This window comes from Oryzias melastigma, linkage group LG7, assembly GCF_002922805.2.
Source record: "Oryzias melastigma strain HK-1 linkage group LG7, ASM292280v2, whole genome shotgun sequence".
NCBI lineage: Eukaryota > Metazoa > Chordata > Actinopteri > Beloniformes > Adrianichthyidae > Oryzias > Oryzias melastigma.
The window spans coordinates 17,175,074-17,198,534 of record NC_050518.1 but is presented as its reverse complement, the minus strand read 5'-3'; the positions used below and the strand labels follow the sequence as shown (position 1 = coordinate 17,198,534).

At 40.3% G+C, this 23,461-nt stretch overlaps 2 protein-coding genes across 8 annotated transcripts in view; both read left to right on the top strand.

Annotated features, from left to right (window-relative positions):
* LOC112159271 (membrane-associated guanylate kinase, WW and PDZ domain-containing protein 2) overlaps positions 1–11,250 on the top strand; it is a 46,633-nt gene extending 35,383 nt beyond the window's left edge. For 2 of the 5 annotated variants that reach the window (XM_024293243.2, XM_024293241.2), the window contains exons 13-17: positions 1,417–1,617; positions 1,696–1,766; positions 1,835–1,981; positions 3,823–3,961; positions 6,205–11,250. In XM_024293243.2, coding sequence (XP_024149011.1) covers positions 1,417–1,617; positions 1,696–1,766; positions 1,835–1,981; positions 3,823–3,961; positions 6,205–7,247 — 1,601 coding nt within the window. In that variant the 3' untranslated portion in view covers positions 7,248–11,250. Of the gene's footprint in view, positions 1–1,416; positions 1,618–1,695; positions 1,767–1,834; positions 1,982–3,822; positions 3,962–4,290; positions 4,395–6,204 lie in introns of all 5 variants that reach the window. The other 3 variants (XM_024293245.2, XM_024293246.2, XM_024293242.2) reach the window with 3 other exon arrangements.
* Positions 11,251–13,175: 1,925 nt separating this feature from the next.
* Positions 13,176–23,461, top strand: part of iqsec2b (IQ motif and Sec7 domain ArfGEF 2b) — a gene marked incomplete at its 3' end in the record, with an annotated part of 32,757 nt that continues 22,471 nt past the window's right edge. For 2 of the 3 annotated variants that reach the window (XM_024293019.2, XM_024293018.2), the window contains 1 exon segment: positions 13,176–14,899. In XM_024293019.2, coding sequence (XP_024148787.1) covers positions 14,457–14,899 — 443 coding nt within the window. 3 annotated transcript variants of the gene reach the window in all.

Here is a 23,461-nt window from a genome sequence, read left to right as displayed (position 1 = left end):
CAGAGGCTGGCTGGCTGCTGGGCATACCGCAGTGGGATTACTGTGGACAGGAGAACACAGAGACCCAGGGGAACAGACAGCGGGAAGCAGCCCGTTTGGAGGCAGCTGTGTGTATGAAGTGTGTCTGTTTGTGCATCTGTGGCTGAGTTTATCTCTGCATGTGAGTCACTGTGCGTTCATGTGTGTGTGTGCACAATGGGACGGTTTTGCGTGTGCATTCATGTGTTTGTTGGTGTATTATGCATGATAAGAAGACTATCTCCAAAGCTGCCTTGGCTTTGATTTGACCTGATTACTGTTTCTGCCTGGGTCACCCAGATTAGGCCCAGATTGGAGATGTTTCTGGGCTCTGATTTATAGACTCTGCCCTTTAACTGAATCATCATCCCACTGTGACATTGCCTTTATCTCATCTGACATATTACTCGCCCACCTGTTCAAATTCTAACCCATGACAAAGCTTTTATTTCCATTTTTATTGGAGTCAAAGAAGAACAGAACCCAAAAAGGGTTATTGCATCTAAACTAAAAATGAATCTTAAAGTGTTAATGAGTTACATAAGGCTTCTGCCAAGACTCTAGAGGGGCCAGCTGTCACCCAAGAGCTCAAGTGGGGTCAGGCGGAGAGTAACAGGGAGTTAACTGCAATGGAAGCAGAGTAGCAGAAGACGTCCAGCTAAATAGCTGTAAGAAACCTTTTTTTTTTTTTAATTTGCAAGAGGAGATTACTAGTTCAAAAATTCATTCGGAATTTTTGATTAGAGCTGAGCTTTATTGTGGGAGATCCCATCATACATGGATCAGACAAATTGAGTAAACAACGGAGTTTAAGCATGAAGATGAGAGCCACACAAAAAAAGAGGAATTATTCCTGAATTGATTCAGTTTTGGGTAGGAATTATAAAACATGCAGACAACCTGCAGGTTCAGGGTTCTTGTAGGAGCTGAGGGTGAAAGTCTGTGATGCTGTGTGGGCTAAAACGTAACTACCTGGAGTCTGATTTTTGACAGACTTTGACAGATTCGGGGCAGAAAAGATTGGACACTTGTCTTATAGCGAAACTCAACTCTTTGCCCGTTTAATGACAGACGTTGATATGGGAAGATGGATGGGAACATGGAGGAGAATGTCTCAAGGACGCAGTTGAGAGCTGGGTTTCTGGAAAGCCTGTTATTGAAGTTCACAGCATAAATCCTGACAAAAAACAAAATGACCTTTTATGACAGCTTGTTTCAGGAATTCTGGCAGGTGCGCTGATGAAATAAATCTATCAGCTTTTAAAATAATTTGGTTTTCTTGCCAGTTGATGTTCATTGCCTTTAAGCAAAAAGGAAACGGAGTTGTTGCACCGTCAGTGAAGCACAGCGGTTTTAAGCATAAAATTGCTATTTTTTTTTTTTTGTCTTGCTTTCCAGCAGCTTCTCTTCTTCCTCACCGCTTTGTGACCGTACGGCGGGGCAGTCCGGCTGCAAAGAGCGGCCAGATTCGTCCTGGAGATCGTTTGGAGGCTGTGGAGGGGCGCTCCGTGGTGACTTTGCCCCATCGGGAACTTGCCCAGATTCTCCGTCGAGCAGGGAACACTCTGCGTCTAACCATCGTGCCCCGCACCAGCACCCGTACGTGCACATACAGCATCCTGACTCAGAAATCAAATCGGATTAATAGGGACTGATTCCTGGTCTTGTCCTTCTCAGACTCGACAAACTTTACAGAAGCCACTGACCATGAACACAGAAGCAGAAGGGGGCAGAGGTCACGGCCAAAGGTAGGAACATCTTCTCCACGGATGTGTGATGTTTCCTGCAGAGAGAATAATCCCTGTTCTTGTTCCAGCGTGACTCCAGGTATTACAGCGTGGATCTGGATCGAGGCCCCTCGGGCTTTGGCTTCAGCCTGCGAGGTGGGAGTGAGTACAACATGGGTCTCTACGTTCTGGGGCTGATGGAGGGGGGGCCGGCCTCACGGAGCCAAAAGATACAGGTGTGTTTCTTAACAGAAGGAATTTCATGCAATAATTAGACAGATATGTTGTGCTTATAATACATATTTTATGTTTCTTTATTAAAGTTGCAATGAGAAAAACAATCATATTACAAATTAAATTGAACCAAAAAAAAATTGTCTCCTGCCAAACCCTCGCATTGCCTAGTTTTATTTTGTCCTTTTTAATTGATTTTATTTCAATGTAATTCTTTTTTTCTTTTTCAATCTGTTAAATACGTCAGTTAAAGTTTTGCTAACTTGCTTTGAATCACCTGCTTTTGACTCCACAAATTACAGGTTTCAGACAATCAAACTCATAAATGTTAACATCCACCCACCTTCCAAACCTGTTTAATCCTTTTTTAATATTTGATTTGATATGATTTGTTTCCAAAAGTGTAAGGTGACAGGCTGAATAGGATAAATATTTATTGAACACACTAAAACAACAATTTTAAAATGTTAAAAATGTAATTTTTTTTAAATTACTATGAATAAAAACAGACATCAATATTATTTCAGAATAAATTAACTTAAAACTAACTTTCAGTATTTTACCCTTTAAAAAAATACATTTTTTTTAAATTATACAAGTTAGAAATAAATGACGAATAACATCGGGCCGTTAATAACAATAAAATAAAATTACCTGGAGGGCCGGATCCGGCCCCCGGGCCTAGACTTTGACACATGTGATGTAAAACATAAAAAAAAAAAAAATACTTAAAAAAAAGCAAAAATTCAATGTGATCACCATTTATAAAAGAAAAGCCACAAACTGAATTAAATAAATACATGTTTGGAAAGGGGATAGACAGAAGCAAATGCTTTTTTTTAAAAACCTATCCCTTTATGTTATTTATTCACAATATATAAATCTAAGCAATACAATACAATATTCCAGAAACTTTCATTTTTTCCTCTTTTCACCTGTAAATCCTATAGTTATCCACAATTACCATTTCAGAATCCCTTTTGAGATCATATGGTCCTGTTTGATTGATTGATTGGTTTATTTTAAGCATAGATTGAAAAATACAGAACAAAACAAGACTGCTTAAAAAGGAGGGGGAAGAAGCAGACGTATATAATTCCACCCCCTACTTTACAGTAAAGAATTTGCTTAAAAAGTTCATGTAAGCGCACCGTCTATCTGTCTGCAGTGTTGCCAGATTGAGCAAAAAAACAACACAATTTGAGTAAATATCTGCCAAATTTGTGCTGAAACTGCCCAATCTGGCAACATTGTCTGTTTATGTTTTCATATTGTTGCTTTTGTATACTATTTTCACCAGCGATTGATATTTTATTACTGCTTTTTTTTTTCAAAAATATCTTCTTGGTGCCGTTATTCTTACATTTGTGTTATATTTTTGCTTTTTTACATTTAGTACTAGTTACTCTTTTCTTCTCATTATAATGGTATTATTCTATTATTAATATACATGTTTTATATTTGATGTATGTTCAGTTCAGATTGTTGTAATTAGTTAATTAACATTTATATTTGCCAAAAGTCTCAGGCTTGTGTTTTATTATACACTTATTTAACAAAGAAAATGTTCATTTCCAAAATTATTCTATAATACAACATTTCAAGAAAAAAGGACTGCTATTTGATATAGATATTGGGGATTTTAGCCCTGTAACTGCTTGGTATCGATCGCTACCCGAAGTTCCAGTATCACCCATCCCTACTTTTTATAGTAGCAATTAAAAAATGACTAAAAATTGTAAAGGAAAGGGTTGATCCATCTGCAAGTTTACTTACAGGAGTTGTGGTATTCATTTTTGTTCTTGTTGCTTTTGCCGTTGAGTACATTATTTTTTGGCCACAGGTGAGCGACCAGCTCGTAGAAATCAACGGTAACAGTACGGCGGGAATGACCCACAGCCAGGCTGTCGAGCAGATCCGCAGAGGAGGCCAGCGGATCCACCTGGTTCTCAAGAGAGGAAACGGTTACGTGCCTGACTATGGTAAGACTGACCCGGAGGATCCCTGAATGCAACACGGCGGAAGTTTTATATAGAAACCTAAAACCAGAAATGAATGTCTTTTGCCTGCTGTGCATGTCGTCTTTGGGGTTATTATTATTTCTGCTTTTCCTCTGTTTTATATGGACATGGTCTAACCAAAGCACTTTCTACTTTTCACCTTGTCTTTCCTTGTTAACTCATCACATCACTGACTCATTCAATCTTTTTTTACCTCTAACATTTCCCACGCCACCTTTTTGTTATTCTTTCCATTTCCTTTCTCAACTGTCTCTCTCTCCACCCCTTCGGTTTTTCTCTTTGCCTCTCAGTGGAGCTCTCCAGTTTGTCTCTGTGTATGACCAACTCCAAGCTAGGCGAGCCTTGCTTCTATGTCATTGGACGGACAGAGAATACGCGGTTGGTAATGGTTCCTGTTAGTTCTCCGATTTTCTGTCTCTCTACATCCCTCTAACCAGTCACTTTTTTGCTGTCTCCACTAACAGAATTGTAAAATGGTAATACAAATACATTTAGTTTTGGCAGACTTACTCAGTACAATGCTACACTCACAGCGGCCTTGTTAATGCGCCAACGCGGTTCTGGGACCAATCAGAGACTCAGATTTGATAGTGACGTGTAGGTTTACGGCGCTGCTAATGCAGGGGTGTCAAACTCAATCGCACAGGGGGCCAAAATCCAAAACACACCTTAGGTCACGGGCTGAACAGGATAAATATTTATTAAAAACTCTGAAACTACATTTTTAAAACTTTAAAAACGTAACTTTCTAACTTAACTATCAATACAAACAGGCAGGAATATTATTTCAGAATAAATCAGCTTAAATAACTTTCAGTATTTTACTCTTCATCAAAATTATACAAGTTAGAAATAAGTGTAAGATAACATTTGGCCATTAACAACACTAAAATTAAATAATCTGGAGGGTATAGTTACCCAGCGGGCCTGACCCAGCGTCCGGGCCTTGACTTTGACAGGGACATCAAAATAAAAAATAAAAATAAATAAAAAAAATTGCAAAAAAATAAAAATAAAATTGTTTTTACAATTTGAAGTAAAAAAAAGTGTTTTTTCAGTTTGCTTATCGGTTTGCACCAGATAGTAATTGAAAACTTTTTTTTTAAATAAAAGCAAAAACATTTTTTTCTAAAAATTAAGGAAATTTTTTTTCTTTTTTTTAAATTAAAATAAAAAAATAAATATATTTTCTAAAAACTGAAGTAAAAAAAAAAAACAATAATTTTTCTGGTGGGGACCAGTTAGTAACCAGAATAAAATAGTTTTTTAACTACAATTTTTAGAAAAAGAAAATTTAACTTTAACAATGTCCCTTTTGGGGTACAGTAAAAGTTCAACAAAATTAACAGAATTTATAAAACGATGACAAAAATAGCTATTTGATGCTACATTCGCACCAGCCCTGCAACACGTGTTCACACAACCAATAAAACGTCCATGCAAACGGGTGTATGTGCACGTTTACCCTACATACGTTTATACGACTGTTTTAGGACTCTATGTACAAAACATGCAGCCGTATAAAACACTTTGAAAACAAAACCACTTAAACTTTGACCATCAATCAGTCAATCTTTATTTAGATAACACTTTTCATATAAAAAATAACACAAAATGTTTTACACTAAAACATTACAAAAAAATGAATAATATAAAACCAAGCACAAAAAATGAAAATAAAATAAATCAAGGACTCTTATTTGGTTGTGGCGTATAGCTAGCATCTATTTTAATGAACTGTTTGACAAATGATCATGAAGGAGGAGGTAATAATTGCAGTGTGAACATCATATGCTGAAAGATGCGTTCAAGAACCTTATTTAGCACGTTCTTGAATCACGCGCCGATGTGTTTGTAGCATAAGAATTAATTAGTGATGTAGGATTGTATATTATTCAAAAGCTTGTTCTTCCTCACTTTCCCTTTAAGTGGCTTTATTGTGATTTGTAATTATATGCAGTGAAATTAATAGAAGCAATAAATAAAGACATAAATTTGATAAAGGAATGATGAACTACAACAGCTATTGTTACACAATTTGACCTGAAAAGACAATGAAAAGTTTTTGTCCCGGAGCGCTTTAATACAGGTTGTGTAACTGCTCTCACTAATGTCCTGGATTGTAGCATCCCTGTCTTATCCTATACCTGCTTCCTCACTCCATCCCCCCCCCCCCCTCCTGCTTTCATCCGTGATGTGTCCAGGCCGTGAACAGAGGATCACCTCCCCCTCCCACATCTACAACCCCAAGGAGCAGGGTTTGGCTGCAGTAAACTCCACTGGAAGGAGGGGGCGCAGTTCCCACCAGATGAGGAGAAGCAGATCAGCTGGAGACAAGAGGGAGAAAAGGTCGGAGGTGAGGAGCAGAAGGAGGCACGGGTCACTGAAAGGAGACCGCTCGGATTTACACAGCCCCATCTCCGAGCCGAGTGACCGATCTCATGAGTCCAGAGACAGAAGGAGGAGGAGAAAAAGGAGTTCGCACAGTTTACCTAGAGACCCCAACCAGAAATATGCCGACAGCGACGCAGAAAGGAGGACAGTGAGAGGGCGGAAACGGGACAGGGACAAGGGGAGGAGCAGAGGCCGAGAGGGGAGGAAGAGCAGGAGTGAGGAGAGGCAGAGGAGGGCAGAACGTGAGGAGTCTGAGCCGGAGGAGCGTTACTCACCCCCTGTTGAAGTGGAGAGGAGGTTGGAAGAGAGGGAGAACGAAGGGAATTTTGAGACTGAAAATAAAGGTAGTCTTCCCATTCCAAGTCCCACTCGAAGACTTCCCGGCCTCGAGCCAAACTGGGAGCTGGAAAGCCGTGTAGAGTGGGACATGGCTGCGGAGTACAGGGAGCTAGTGAGACATGAAAACCAGCAGGCGGAGCATGCGGAGTCCCTGGGTTATGACAAAGGTGAAGATGAAGAGGTAGATGAAGACCAGTCCTTGACCTCTCAGAGGCCTTTACCAGGAGTTGCTGTGAATTTGGCGGAGTCACAGAGAAAGCCCTTCTCCTTCCTCACCTCCACACTGTCTGTAGACCAGCTGGGGGAGGCCGACTCAGAGTCCGGAGACAGCCTGTCCGACGTCAGCCTGTCTGACGTCAGCACGTCGGCAGCTAGCATCTCAGGGCTGTCTGTGGCCACCAGAGAGACGGGCAGGCCGAGGGCGGAGGCGCTGCCCGGCTTTTGGCTCAAACCCAGCGAGCAAAGGTTGGTTCAGTTTGCACCGGAGAACAGGCAGCCCAGGTCACCGTCATAGCAGAGGAGAAGAAGAAGAAGAAGAAGCGTCATCTCCTGACTTTTTCCTTGGAAACAGAGCATGCGGCAGCTGCATGATACTGTGATGTATTATGTCTCACTGTTAGACCTCTACTTGTTGTCTGCAACGAGCCACACACTTTCAAACTTTATCTGAGTCACTTTGATGTCAACAGTAGAAGTCCTACGTTGTGCCTTTACGCTGCCGAGCTCTAAATGATCCGAAATTTTTAACTAAAAAAGAGTGAAATCCTTCCCCAAAGTCTTCTTCCAGCTGGCTTTCTTTAAACAACACTTTGATTTTTTTTTTATCTGCTTCCCTTTTCACAATCACACATTCGCTTCTGACCAGATCATTTACCGCCCTCTCTATATACCTCATGACAATGCTGAGCAATAATAATGCAACCATTTGTGATTCATCCATATCCAACTGGACTGCTGCACTACGACCTGTTCTGAGTGGAGTCCGTGTAACGTTTGTACAGTATCCTCTTTGTCTTACTGTCAGGATCTTTGGTTGTGACGATCCAAATCCCCTTCAGATCCAGGTGTGCAATCTGTAAAAGTACCAGGCCATATTGTACATAGTCTATTTAAAGAAGCCCTAATTTGTATAATTGTATTGTAATACACCATATTAAGTCTAAATATTTTAATATATGCAGTATACCTACATATTACAAAGTGTTAACCTATCAAATTATTTATTATTGTGTGATGAGTGTGAAAATTGGTACTTGGCTTTTGCGAAGGCTCAAACTGTGATCACAGAACCCCGTTTCCAGTCCAGTTGGTACAGGTTTCTAAAAAGCGACGAAATCCTAAATCTGCAGCTTGATTTGTTTTGTCGTCATCTACGGGGAGAATGATTTTCACTGTCACTCACCGACCTCAGTGGGCTTGCCAATTACAGCCAAAATTGCTGCAATCTGCAGATCATTTGGTAGCAGACGAGGTTGTCAGGAGTTGAAAGGAAGACAAAAGGTCACGGCTTGCCAATAAAACGTAGATGAATCAGCTTTTTTTAATTGTTTTCCATATATACTATTAAAAACCTGGATGAGGAATATAAGATCAAGATGAAGTTGATTTCTTTATGGAAACTGAGTAATGACCATACTGGGGTCTAAACTCATGACCTGCTGGTTGTGATGTAAAAAGACGACTTGAGTCCGGAGAAGGTCAGAAATCATTGGAAGAAAAGTGTCCTTTAATAACAAGAAATCCTGCTACTGCAGAAATATGAGCTCAAGAGAAGCATCAGGCTAAACATGTAACACTGTGCAATGAAATATTTATCAAATCACTAGAATTATAATGTACAGATGCATACAAGTAACACAGAAATATGTTCTGGAACTTTTAACATTAGAATGATCATTTTTCCCAGTAAAATCTGTGGATTTTATGCAAGATTGTAAAATAAAATATTATAAAAATGGCTGTAAAGTTGCAAAAAAGACTACAGCAGATGTTCTCATCTAAAAGCAATTGTATTAATCAGTAAACTACAGTATAATGGGGTCACTTAAACAAAAGTATACACAGAGACATTGCCCTTTAGTCTGTCCTGACTGACTTGTAAATTGATCTGCTCTGTTCCCATCAATAACTGATAAGGTGAGAAGTATTTTATTTATCTCTCTTAGCCTCATTTTCCTTCACTGATGAAGGATCATATATAGTTGACATTGTGATACATGCTGATCAATGATGGATAAATAATGGATTCAAACATGTCCTGACTTTAATTTGATTTGATTTGTTGGTTTATTTTAAGCATTAGTTGTAGATAATACAACAAGAAACCACACAGACATATCCAACTCATTTCAGAAATAAATTATTTAAAAAATAATGAAAATGTAAGAAGATTATAAGAAATTGTAAATGGAATTTTTTGCATTAGTGCATCCATTACACACCGAGGTCACATTTGATTCTTTATATATAGGGATTATTAACTAAAATCAAAATGAGTTTGATTTATCGCTTATATAGAAGTGAGAAGAAGTATATAATCTCACCTCTATTGAGTTTTTTTCCTTTTATAATTTTGCATAATTGTTATGTGGTTCTTAATAGATCCGATTTTTTTTTTTTTATTTATCAAGTAGCAAAATATTCTGATTATTCTATGAAAATATTCTTCCACAATTTCAGTAAAAAACAACACGAATCACATTTCATGTTATAGATATGTCATTGATTTATTGGTTTAGCACATTTCTACACTGGGATCCTCCTAGAACCCGTTCTCAGCTACTGTTGGGCAAAGGCGGGGTACACTTTCAACACACCGCCAGTCTGCTGCACTCACACATGCACGTCTCGGGGCAATTCAGAGATGCCAATTAACCTATGGAGCATGTTTTTGGACGTGGAGAAATTGCAAACTCCACACAGAAAGGTCCCAACTGGGCTTCAAACCAAGACCTACGCTGTGAGGAGACAGTGCTAACCACTGCACCAACCCTAGAAGCAAAATTAATTTACTAAATAAGACACTAACTTCTTTTTTCCCCTGCAGACACATAAATATTAGTATTTTTAAGGACATTTGAAGAAGTGGATTCCTCTGCAGTGTTATTGTAGTGACATGCACTTTGTCTTTTATATTAATATTGCATAAATATATTTGTTTTTTGTTTTTTTCTTAAGTGTTGGCCTTGTTTCTTGAGCAGAACACTTATATGCACAGGACATGGAGCTCAATTTAAGTGCATTTAGCACCTCTGTTACCTTGTGGTCAGCTAATTGTGGAATGATTTGTCCAGTTTGAGACGAATTAAAACAATATTTAATTTTCCTTTTTGCCCACACATAAAGGCTGTAGTTGACAAACTTTAAATGAAGTCGGTGAGTGAAAACACTTTTAAAATATCACTTTCCTCTCACTCGTTTGCTTACGGAACAAATCAAAGATTTACATTTTGTTGTATTTTAGACACCTTACCTAATCTTGCTGCAAACGGGGCTCGTCGTGCAGTACCTGTCCTCGTCATTATCAAACGTTTTTGCTGCTCGAGTGTGGTTTTTGGATGCTCCATGTTTGGGATGCCAATCACATGCATACTTCTGCTTCTGTTCATCTTTGTGTGTGTGTGTGTGTGCGTGCGTGTGGGGTCAGAACAAAACCACTATCTCGATTCAAGAGAGTGCTGTGCTCATTGTGCCACGTACAGTTGCCTTGGTAACAAACCAGTTTATCCTAACCACTGATTTTTCTTACTGTGAAAACCTTTGCTCCAGGGTGTCTAATAGTAGATATAGATAGGCTGTTTCGTAATTTCAGCCAAATAAAGGGTCCTTACTTCAAATCTGCAGCAGCAAAATCGAAAAGTTCTGAACTCTCATAAGACGATATAGCACATCCTTTCTTTTTTTCTCTCTTATTTTTATGTTATATAAATATACAAATCTATAAAAAGGAATAGGCATTATACAGGATGGATGCTATGAGATGTTATTTTTCTATGAAATTATCTTTTTTTGATATACTCAGGTTTTCTGATACTTTGCTCTAGATAAGCCATTAAGAGAAAGATGAAGCTACGGTGACTTTCCATCATTTTCACGGCACAAAGTGGGTTCCTATTATTTCCGAGTCAAAGCAATATCATGCTGATTCGTTCTGGCAGCACTGAGAGACACAGACTGTTATTTACTTCATCTGCAACAACCCGCTAAACCAAATTAAAGATGTGGAGTGCCCGGTCCATTTGTTTGCATTGCCGTGCTGCCCAGAAAAAGCAGGGCGTTGACTCGACGAGCAACCGCCTATATGGCCATACATGGCAGCCTATAGAATTTGAAAGACTTATTTTATAACATTTGCTAATCTTCTTTTATTAAACTTTGATTTCTTAAAGAAGGATGTTTGGCTGAACTGTAAAGTGCAAATAAAGTGCTGAACCAATGCTTTGTTGTCGTCATGGATTCCTTGTATTTCTGCTGTTGAAACACCACAAGAAATAAAGGACAGCAGATGGCAGCAAAAATATGGACTCCACTTCATTTTAAAGCTGGTTTTGAGTGCACTCCAGTTGAAAAGCTGAGATGTCTTAAATGATGTGCTTCTTTTTTCTCTATTGCACCATGAGTATTTTGTTTCTCTGATTATATCTTAATTCAAAAGACTTAAGATTAAACATATGACACCTAATAGCTAAATAAAAGCAATTAGCTTTAAATATTAACTATTTTATCGAATTTTTTCTGCTTTTCATATATTTTTTCCCCTTTTTACTATTTGTTACCCACCTTTTGATGCTCCCTTATAGAGACTGGGGCTTCATAAAATTGTCAGGAATCTCTTAAGGGTGAGGAGGGGAGCTCCGGTTGTTGAATGTAGTCATTTTTTTTAAATCTTTCACTCAGCTCTAATTAGTTCAGAATCAGGAATTTTATATTTATTTGTGGTTTTTAGCTGAACTAACCACTGAGTTATGTCATAAGGAGTAAAAGCTTCAATGAACACATAGACACAAAGTTTCTACATTAATGTAGTCAGAATTCCTTGTATTTTTACCTGCAATGTGAGAGAACCCTAAAGGGTCCCATGCCCCCTTGTTAGGAATCATTGCCTTTGCAGACTGAAAGGGAAAGCAAGATCTTTTCATCCACATCAATGATTTAATCTTTTTAAAGAACATGGATTTCTCATTTCTCCATTCGAGCCAAACATAACCCTCACCTGTGTGAAGTATTGCACTTAAATGAAAGGGGTGGACATTTATACCACTTTATTCCCTACATTACAGCAGAGATACTAAATTTAATATCACTCTGAGGTCCCCTTTCTATCATGCTGTCCTCTGCCACATCACCGTTTGACTCATCCTGGACTCGAAAACGAAAGAGGAAACAAAATAATTAAATTCAGTGCTCAGGAATGCAGTGGCTAACATGAATGTTTGAATCATCAAAAAGATTCTCGGACTGTTTGTAGGGAGCAGCCTTGCATAGTTGTTCATAGTTGTTTCTTACCTGTGCGCTCTAGACAGCTACTCAAATTGTAAAGCTGTGCAGGTACGCTGCAGGGATTTTCAAAATAAAATACCATAAAATTAGATGCAATGTTTTGATATTACAATAACTTGTTTTGTTATATTCGTGAAAAGAAAAGCTAGCAATCAATCATCAAAATATCAGATGTTACTGAGTCCCAGAAGAAGTGGAGTAGCACAGTGGATTTAATTAAAAAATAAAAGTCCTATAATTTTTTATGTTATTTTATTATTATTGTTTTAAGATGGGATTCAATTTTAACATTAAGTAACTGTAGGTAAAAATGTAAATACTTAATAAATCTAATAATAATAATAATAATAATAATAATAAATAAAAAAGATCCTGAAGCGTTACGTAAACAACTAATCAATAAATACATTTTTATATCACATTAAATTAAAGCTTCAGGTTAAAATCCTACAATGTATTCAACGTAAACAAATACAATCAAACCAAACACAAAGCATAGAAAAAATGAAAAAAACAATAAAAAAAGCAAAATTATTTTGATTTATAAAACTGTTTGTTAGTTAAGAAGCCAAAGTCTCCTTACATTAAAAGGCATATGATGTATGAAATTAAAATGTTTAAAATGCTATTTTTTATTTATTTATTTTACTTTTTTACATTTAGACCGTTTTAAACTGGTTCAGGGAACAATCATGTTCCATCATGCTCCTAAACACTCTTCATGATTAAGATAACGTCAAAACATACAGGGAAATGGTAATAAATAAATAAATAAATAAATAAATAAAGTGGGAGTTGGGGGGCTTAAAAAACAACTTTAAAAAACAACTTAGCAGAAAATTCATTTTATACATTTTGTTTGCTTCTACTCTTTAAAAAAATCAAGCACAAACCTAAAAAATAACTTCTGAATTTAATTGACCTTCAATCTCACCTCCATCCTCTCGTTCACACTAATTTTGTGTAAGTTAATAAAGTTTTTAATGAATTTTTTTAGCGAGTGGTGCCTCTTTTATTCTGAAAGTCTATTCCGGAAGTTCCGCTCTTATTATTTGTCGATTGTTTTGGGAGAAGAAGCCGCGCGCGCCGCTGCAGTTCAGACCGAGCGCTGTTTCTGCGACACCTCCGAGGAAAAATACCGCCAGTCTTCTCCCTGGAGTAACCACCTGACACAGACGACACCCTCAGAAGTCGGACGTTTTTTTTCGGATTGTATGTTACAACAAAAAGATGGCGGTTAAAAACAAAGAAATTCTGAGACACCAGAAGAAGTAAATTTAAGTCTCGCCCGGGCTGTGGAGACTCTCCGGACAGACGCTGGGTGAGACGAGGTGAAGAACTTTCCCGGCGGGGTGCAGCCTTCGTGAATGCGGGCGGCGCAGGTAAACTCTGCACCGTTCTCGGATGAAAAGAGAGCCGCGTGTCGGGATGTGACTTTCGGCGCAGCGGCATGTAGTTTTTGGCGGAGCGGCGGGGGGGATTTGGACTTTGAGAATGAACTTTGTGCACCGAGCGTGTTTACTTTTTGCGCTTTAGAGACAGGCGAAACCATGGGTTGAAAGCATCCCTTTGGAGGATAAACTGCGGGGACATTCAACGTGGGTGGAAGAAGAATTCTTTCTGTTATGTAATAATTGTCAGCGCCTGATATTTAGTGCCAAATCTCAGCAAGAATCACCCCCACATAGTTGTTTTTTTGGGGTGATATTGTTTTATTATTAGTTCAAATATTTTTCATTTTTTTGTTTTATTTTGATTAATTCGCTTTTCTGAAGTAAAAAGCCCCCAAGGCTAGAAAAGTTAGTCAGATATTGGGTTCAGTTGACAGTATTTACCTTTATCACCCCGCCCACCTGTGTTTGATCTAATTTGATGAAATAATTGGATAAAAATGGCGCTTCCTGTTAAAATGACTCCAGGAAACGATGGTGTCATGGGCCTTTTTTTGAGCTTTGTTTGCAACCTTTTTTATAGCCACTAACATGTTATAATGCCCACGTTTGCCCTCATCCTTGGGGAGATGTAGGCACCCTGAGACCCTCAACCTTTTTAACTCATCGACTTCCTGTTTCTGGATCATCAAAGTCTATAGCTAACCTTTGACAGAGACTTCGTCGGTCCCTCCCTCCCCCCAACTCATTAGGGCTGGTGGGGAGGGTGGATCTTGGCCCCGCCGGGGTCCAAAACTGTGGCTGGTGACCCCGCCAAAGGAAGGGCCCCCACCATGGAGTCCAGCCCGGAGAGCCCCAACCGGGCGGTTGAGTACCTCCTGGAGCTGAACAATATAATTGAGAGCCAGGCCAAGCTCCTGGAGACTCAGCGGCGTCGCATCGAGGAGCTGGAGGGCCAGCTGGACCGGGTAAGCCAGGAGAACCAAGACCTGCGGCACGAGCGCAGCCCGCGGACCCCTGGATCGGACACCCCCGAGCAGAACCACAGCCAACCGCTGTCCCTCCCCATTCATCAGAGCTGTGGAGCTGGTGGGGGGAACAGCAGCACAGCTGCAGCGCAGGTGACAGCCGGGTCGGGCAATACTCCGGCACCCAGCCGAGAGAGGAGAACCCACGGCAGGCTGACCCGAGGTCTTTCCTGCGGCTCCTCCACCACCGACCGGCTGGAGCGCACCGACAGCACAGACACCAACGCCAGCTCCAGCCTGCGCAGAAAGTAAGTTCACACTTCATCTGCTGGCTTCTATTCTTACGGCGAGTGTCAGCGATTCCTGTCTTGTAGGGATGACCACTGTTGGCGTCGGTTCTTAAGCCTGTCAGAACATTTATATGCTAAGCCCTCATAATGGTAGGATGTGTAGCAGCAGCAGCCTTTCAAGTCATCAGAGATAATCCACTCAGTAATTAGACTAAAGCTGAGAGGGGATATTTCACCACACCGCTGTAGGAAATGATTATGGGTAAAGTTGTGAATGCCCAAAGTATTCATCATCTTGTGTGTGATTTTCCAGCAGAGAGTTTGATTTTTCTAACTATCTTTGTGAAATGGGAGTAGTATGAATTGAAAAAAAAAAACATAAACCTGTAGGCAGGAGAGCTTGGACAAAAAACCCACTTAGTTATAGTGCTGCCACAAACGACTATTTTAATATTCGAATAATCACTGATTCATTTTTGATTAGTCGACTAATCGGTTCATGCGCAAACTGGATGTAAAGCACACATCTTAACCATCATTAGCTTTAAACTAATGGAAAACTAGATATATAGCATTACCTGGGATAATGCTAGTGTGAATGCTGTAAGCTGAATTTGGTTGCTGAAGATGCCAATGCTGATAACTGAAGATGCTGAAATTGATAGGTAAAAATGCTGAAGTTTAAAGCCGACTAAAATGTTCGTTGAATGCCAAATTAGCCTAAAAAACTGCTAAATTACCCAAAATAGCTAGCATGCAGCTGAAATATTAGCTAAACTCCAAAATAGCCTAAAGAACAAAAAAGCCTAAATTACTCAAAAAAGTACCATCCAGCTGAAATATTAGCTAAACTCCAAATTATCTTAAAAAACTGAAGAAATTCTAATTTAGCCAAAACAGCTAGCATGTAGCTGAAATATTAGCTAAACTTCAAAATAGCCTTTGAAAAGCTTAATAAATGCCGAAATAGTCCAAAAAGCTACCATAATGTCATCATAATGTTCCACTTTACTACACTCTGACTCCATATAATATAAAGTAACAACGAATTAACTTTTAAATTGTATTGTCGACTATTTAATAGTCGATTAGTTGACTAATCGTGGCAGCCCAACTTGGTTATTGTGCTTTCCTGTCTTTTCTGATTTGTATTTTTTCTTTATTTCACCTGATGCCAGAGTTCTGCAAGAACACAACTCTGGCAAACAGCAAGTGCATCTGTCCTTGCTTTTCCTTAACCACGCACACGCAGATAAAGTCAGCTTTTGTTCTTTTAGCACTGAGCCCTGTGAGTAGGCAGCAGCCCGTGTGAAGAAGTACACAGAGAAATAAAGCCCTTTTTGAGGGACTCGTTTCTCCGCAAACAGCTATTCATGGTTTTTTTCGCTCACCGTCTGTTTTCTCATGGTCCCAACCCTCTTATCAGTGATTGATTCACGTTTATGCGAATCCCTTATCGACTACAGCTGGGTGCTCTCTCCGGCACCTTCTCCTCCTCCCCTGAGAGGACTTAGTCATTACACAGAGGCACATATTAGTTCTTCATGTGGGTGTTTAACGCTGCTTATGTAGATCTTGCCGTTCCTGCTTTGCTAAAGGCCCCTAGCACATGTGGCTGACCTTGGATCGAGGCTCAAGACGTCATTCGGAGTGTCACATCCAATGAAGATTTGTTTTACGAGAGCCATATTGTCCCTGTCCGGCATTGACTCACCCTAAGCCAAGCTGGTCTGTTAGATCTGGTTTGTGACCGTATGCTCTAATTGTGGATTTGATACAAACGGGCCGAAGTTCGCCTTCGCGGCCTGTGATGTTGCAAATAAGGAAGACCAGCAGGCCTCAGTCTAAAAGAGAAAAGGTGGATCACACACACACTGACTTGCCATCTGTCAACAGGGTGTTAAACCAAAGGGAGGAAGAGCCAGGAGGGGAGGGCCAACGTCGGAGCGACTTGCTCCCTCTTTAGCCTCGGTTCCTCCAGCAGGAGTCCTCCTCCCCGCTCTGGGACTCAAATAGCTCTCAATTTGGGTTTCAGACGGAATAAACCATCTTCCTTTTTATTAGTCATGCGTGTAGGAAGTGCATCCAAACAGTTGCTCCCTCGTCTTTCTCCCAGCAGTGTGCCATAAACAGCTGCCCCAAATGCTGCCATAATAATGGTGGTGAAAACAATAGGAGTCTGAGGCCTCGGGGTGAAATCGCATTTGACGTCGAGTCCTCTTCTTCGAGAAGCAGCGGGGTTGAGGGCATGGTCACAGCTCGCCGAGAGTGCAGCAGCTGTTTAGTTGTTGTTATTTTGAGGGCAAAGTCATGCAAGTACAATTTGTGTGTAAAGATGTGTGTCCTTACGTAACATGCGTGCGGGAAGCCTGGCAGCGAAGTAATTAGTGTGTCCAGAGAATACCTTTATTAAGTTGACAGTGAAGGCTGTGTGAGCTCATTTTTTATGATTTTTATAGCAGAAACAATCAGATTTTTGTCCTGTTTCTCATTGGGTGAGTGAAATCTGAGAGGCAAGGGGTTGCTGGACTTCTCCACAATAGTCTTCAGAGTTGGAGAGCAGTTGTTACATAATGAAAAGAAGAAAAACGAAAAGGACCTGTGCTATTTCCCCTGTCATAATGGAAGTGCTCAAAAGCTCCCAAGAGTGCTGCGAAGGTACTTGTGTCCCCGCTCATCTCCCGGCGCCTACAGTATCTGCCATCTCTACATATGGGTTCCACTCAGCAAAAAAAAAAAATAAAAAATCTTTTTTAGGAATCTGGAGAATTGCTGTGGGCTTTTGTTTTGGAAGCAGCTGCTAATTTCTGCGTGGCTGTGCTGCACACTGCCTTCATCCCCTTTGCAACCCTTCCTCTACACCCCTTTTTCTATCTCTCACACTCTTTCTCTCACATACCCACGTATGTACACTCACCGTCTCCCCCTCGCTCTTTCCTTTTACCACTGCTGCAGATATGACTCAGAGAAGCTGCAGAAATCACTTTTCCTCTTATTTTTTTATTTCTCTTCCCCTCTCTGCTCACTTTTTTTGCATTGAGTTGAAGCTCAGCTGTCGCGTTGCAACTTAAACCCATACATCCATTAGAGCGTTTTTATTTATTTTGTCCTCCATCCTACTGTAACGTAGGTATCCGGCCCCCGGCAAACGTGTGGGTTCTTTCAGAACTCTGACCTGCTCACATGCTCCACTACGGGATGTATTTGCCATAACTTTCTGGTTGAAACCGTTTCTCCAGAACCCCCTCTTATTTTCTTTTTATTTCTTCTTGTCAAATTCCGAATTCATAGTGGAAATAATAAAGGAAAATATGATTACAATTCAGGCTGACGTAAATTTAAATGATGAGGATAAGTGTGTGTGGGAGGCAAATGTATGTGGGTGGTGCTTTTTGCCCTCTAGTGAAGTGAGTGTACATGGCTTCATGCTGTGCATGCAACGCAAAATAAAAAAAAAAGACAACAATACGCCAGTGCTCATTTATATTTAGTCGTGAAGTACCCTGGACCTCTGAAGACACATTTACAAGTGTCTTCAGTGAACTAAAAAAAACGAGGAGCACCTGGATTTTGTCTCTAGGGCAACAAATGCTGTCAGCTTCTGGTACAGATGGCCATGTTTAGTCGAACGAGCTGCTCTGGTTTTGTTGTGTCGTACACAACCGTAGCTTGTTTTACTCGACATACATGTGTCGGACAAGTTTACAGTGGAGTTGATGGAGTAAAAATATAAAAACCGAAGGGGTTCTTGTGTATTTTAACAGCTACTTGGCAACACATGCTGCAGCCGCACAAAATAAACCAAAAAAGGGATTCATCAAGGCCACTGCTGTCTAACAGACAGAGACAGACGATCTTCATGAATTCTTCACTCTTATGTTTCATTTATCAAACTGGAATCAGATTTTCAATCTTAGTTTAAAAAACTCCTTCCATATCAATCTAGAAATAAGCTTTGTAAATGGACAAAATCTTTTTTTTAACTAGTGATAAAGCGTATTTTAATCATATGATTAGCCTAAATCAGAAAGCTTGTATGGTTTTCTAGGACATTGTTGCTGAGAGCTCTCTGTTTACATGCTCTCCAGCTAGCTTACAGCCCCTCACACCCCCTAACATTAATGGTGGTCAATATTTGGGCTATTCAGCCATACAGTTTTGAGCCAGACGCCAGCTCGGACGAGGAAAGCGATTTAGTCGTCGACAAGTGGATCTCGACGCCACAAATACAATCTGTTTCAAACAGCTTTTTTTGTCTGCTCCTGATTCATGACTCGAGAACATGAAAACATGCAGTTTCATGAATACTTTACTCTCTATATGTTCTCCATCATCAGAAAAATGCTGCAAGAACATGTTAAAAACACTAAAATCACCATTATCATCAGAGTGGGTCTTTAACTTGCTTTTAGGCTTTTTTCTTTTAAATGTTATAATGTTGCGTGTTTTTATTTATTTATTTATTTATTTTTATTAGATGTATAGAGCTAACGGTAGCAAAAACTAGCAACTTGTTTTTAGGGGTGAGTATTGATAATAATTTCCAGAAACGATTAGATTCCGATTTTTTTCCCATTCTTTCAATCCTCTCAATTAAATTCAATTTTGAGTTTACATACTTTTACACATTTGTTTAGAAATACATTCATAATCTACTATATGTTTGAAGATATTTATATTATTCTGATAAAGTTTGCATACTGTAAAATGTATTAGTGAAATAATCAGATTGTTAATACATACAGTGTTACATGGTTTCTAAAAAGGAGAAGCTCTAACAAAAATGTTCAGATCATTACTATTGTAAACATTGTTCTGCCTCTCCTGGAGGGTGTTTCAGTTTGGCCACTAGGTGGCGATCGTGCTGTAGTATTACACCTTATTCCAAAATAAGAAGAAAGTATGTGTAAAAAACTGTGCCTAGACCACAAATGGTTATTTTTGAAAATATTTCCTTAAATGGGTGGAAAATTCATGCATTTGAGTTTATAAAGATGCTCATTTAGTCAGCAATATATGTTTAGGTCGACCGAGCGTTAGCATTAGCCATCCTTTGGGAAATTCCATTAAACGTTAGCATTAAGCTAGCGGACTTTCACTTTATGTGCTAAATCAATCTACTGTATATTTTTATTAATCGATTATTGATCAGTTTAGCTTAAATCGATTCAAATCGATGAATTGATTTTATCAACCCAGCCCTACTTGTATTTGAACTGCTACCAATTTCACTTTAGGCTCCTCTTGTGGCATTAAGGATCCAATTAGTGCAACACAAGTTATTGGTCCAATCATGGTTGGGAGATCAAATCAAATTATCTGCTCTTCAATAAATGTCAAGAACTGCTTCTTAGATTATAGATTTGCACTGACCAACAGTCTGTGTGGAGTTCCTTTATAGTTGAATGCAGTGACAGCACTCTTTTTGCATCGAAGGAACATCTTATGCAGTGAAAAAATACATTTTTTTTCCTCCCATTTTCCTTCTCCTCCATAAACGAATAAGCCACAGGCTAATTATAGGTTGCGGATTTCATTTACATCCTAATGCGTATGTCTATGCTTCAGCTGTAAGAGGGCAGGTGAATAGCGGCGATGTAAAGCTTTGAACTGGAAGTGAATGAGGGCGAGAAAGCTGTGAGGAATGCAGTTCAGTTGCTTTGGAAACTGTAAAGCTCGTCTCAAGACAGTTGCTATATTACTTTTTTGGTTCATCCTGCTTCGTTTCCTCCCACCCGCTCCCCTTCGCCCATGCTCTGACCGTGACACGCCGTCTTTCCTGTTTTTCTTACCACTTCAACCTCTCTCCAGCCCTTCTCAGCCGTGTGCAGAGAGCAGTTGGGTTCTAACATCTGCGATGAATCGCTGCACCGATTAGGGGGTCTTGCTTTGTCATTAGTTAAAAAGGCAGAGGCCGCTGTCCACGTCGCCAGTGTCTCTTAACATAATTACGGGTATTGTCATCAGTGCTGCCCCCTGCTCTTTCTACCAGGAGTTTCACGGATCACAGAATTCCCGTTTTGGTGAACGCAAATATACGCGTCTTCCAGGTGTTCTTGTCGCTTTGTTCACACGGTTTCCCATTCACGTACAGATAAGTAGCACTTTTGAGGCGGGATGTTTGTCAAACACTCTTGCACGCGTTCCGCAGAGCAGAATAGGGATACTGGTTACCGTGGGAACGCTGTGAGCTCTTCTGTGAAGAACTCTGTGGGCGAGGAACACAGAATAGAGAGATGGAGAGAATTGAAAAGAGGGTAGGAGTGAGAGCAGGAGCGAGGTGAAAGACAGAAGCAGGATTGAATGACGACTTGATGTGGAGGAAAGGGGACGCACTGAAGACAGATGCAGCCCTTTCCTCCGTACAGTCACCAAAAGGAAAAGGGGGAAGGTGTGGTGCCTGAGACACATGGTTACAGACGGTTAGTTATTCTTTATGACCCAGATCTGTTTTGGTCTTCCTACTGGTGACCTGCTGGGATCCCGTTTTCTTGATTCACTTTTTATGCCGCCCACGTTATATTTAAATGAAGTCTAATTGTTCTCCTTTCACTCCAGCCTTATTCAGCTAAAAGCCAATCCGCCGCACACGCACATGTGCATACGGACCCAGAGCAGGTGTCTGGTGTGCGTAGCTGAGGCGTAACTGTAACTGTGCCCCTCCTCGACGGTGCTTTTGCCTGGCACTCGGCGCCACACACCCACACAGGCAGTCCACGCTGTTGCCAAGCAGCGGGAGACTCAAGCTCTTGGTGGAAAACCAGTGAGGCTGGTTGTGGAAAAGCTGGCTGAAGAAAGGGGTATAAAGACTTAACTTTCGGCTGGGATGCAGCATGTGTGGTTACCAAACATTTTGTGTTTGACAGTCGGAGTCAGGCGGGTCACATGCTGGAGGTGGGATGACGCAGTGCGCTCCTACACGCTTGTTACACAGACAATGGCGAGTGGAGAAAGAAAGCCCAGCTCGGAGTGGACAGATTCTCCGGAAGCTCCCAGAAATGGAAGCGCTCGCGCTCCTCTTGGCCTTTAGACAGTTTATGAAGAGGGTGTTGCTTGCGTGTACACCTGCCACAGCAGCGCAGTTTAATATCTTCCTGCCACATGTGAGTCGTGCTCCCACTCCGCTCGCAGGTCTATACATAGACACTACCCACTGACACCCCCCTGATGCCACCACTCCAGTTCAAGGAAACACTCCATCACGCCACGCCTCCCCAAACACACACACACACTCTCTCTTACTTCTGTTCCTCTTATTTTCACCTTTGCCTCGTTTTGTTTTCATAGTTTTCCCTCCTCCCACTCACCTTTCTGCCTCCAGCCTCTGTCAGTTCACTTAAATAAAAGCTCACTCACCCTTCCAACTACTCGTCCTTTCTTTTTCCTCATCCTCTCCCGGTTCGACTTGAGTTTTGTGCTTGCAGTGCATTGATTCATATGCTGATCTCGCCGCTTTAATACCTTCTTCCTTTCTGTGGGGGGACTCTAATAACAGAATGAGAGATTTATAGAAACTAAAGGTGCATGTGGGTAGTGGTTTTCTACGGAGGAGAAGAGGCCTTGTGTTTTACGGCTCTCAGAGACTCTTGGAGTAGAAATAATGTTCCGGATAAGCCTGTCAACAGTTGCCTCACTGGGGATAGTCCAACAGGAGGCACTTGGTACTGCTGATAAAATACAATTCCTGGCTGTGTAGGACCACACACTGTGTACGAGCATCGTTCAGGGTTGCATAACACCTCCCTCTGCCTCTCTCTGTATCTCCAGTTGAAGCTGCACAGGTTAAAGGGTTCATTTTTATTAGATTCCTTCCTTTCTTTGTGCCGCAGGGATCTAATCATCTTTTTGTATTGCATGGGATTTGGCAAAACTGCAAACGGATATGGAAGCCAGTTTGTAACACTTAAAATCTGTTAAATTGAGATATATTTTAGTATTTATGAAGTGCTATTTAAAAGGTTTAAGTTCTGTAATTAACTGAAGTTAACCACTTAACATTTTTTTGAATCTGCTAGGCAAACAAACCCTCCACCTACACACATTCTACAGTTCAGTTTATTTATAAAGCGCCAGTCCACATCGAGGTTTTCTTAAGGTGCTCTACATAGAGCAAGAAACATTAAGTTATGAAAGATTCATGGTGGTTGTTATAAGGCAGTTTGATCAATAAGACGAGGCCAACTAATCTGCATTTTAACAATGACCTATAAACGGGAAAAACAAGTATTTTCAAGCTGTTAATTTTTTACTGAGCAAGCATTAAGTAAAGGTGGAGGGAATTGTTTTCGCACTTCTTATAAAAAGATAAACTGTGAAGAAAAACTGGCCTTTGCAAGTTGTGAAGTTTAACCATTTAAAGGACACTCAATTAAATACGAAAAGTAGTCACATTCGAAATTTCAACTCTAAATTGTTATTAAATGATATTCTTAGATATATCCAGATCTAACATATCCAGACCCTCATAGTTCAGTACTGTTTCAGAGACCGTTTTTAAAGGGAAAAGAATGTTGTGTTGTATTCCGAGATCATCATAGCCACTGTGAAGCATGGGGGCGGGAACTTCATGCTTTGGAACAG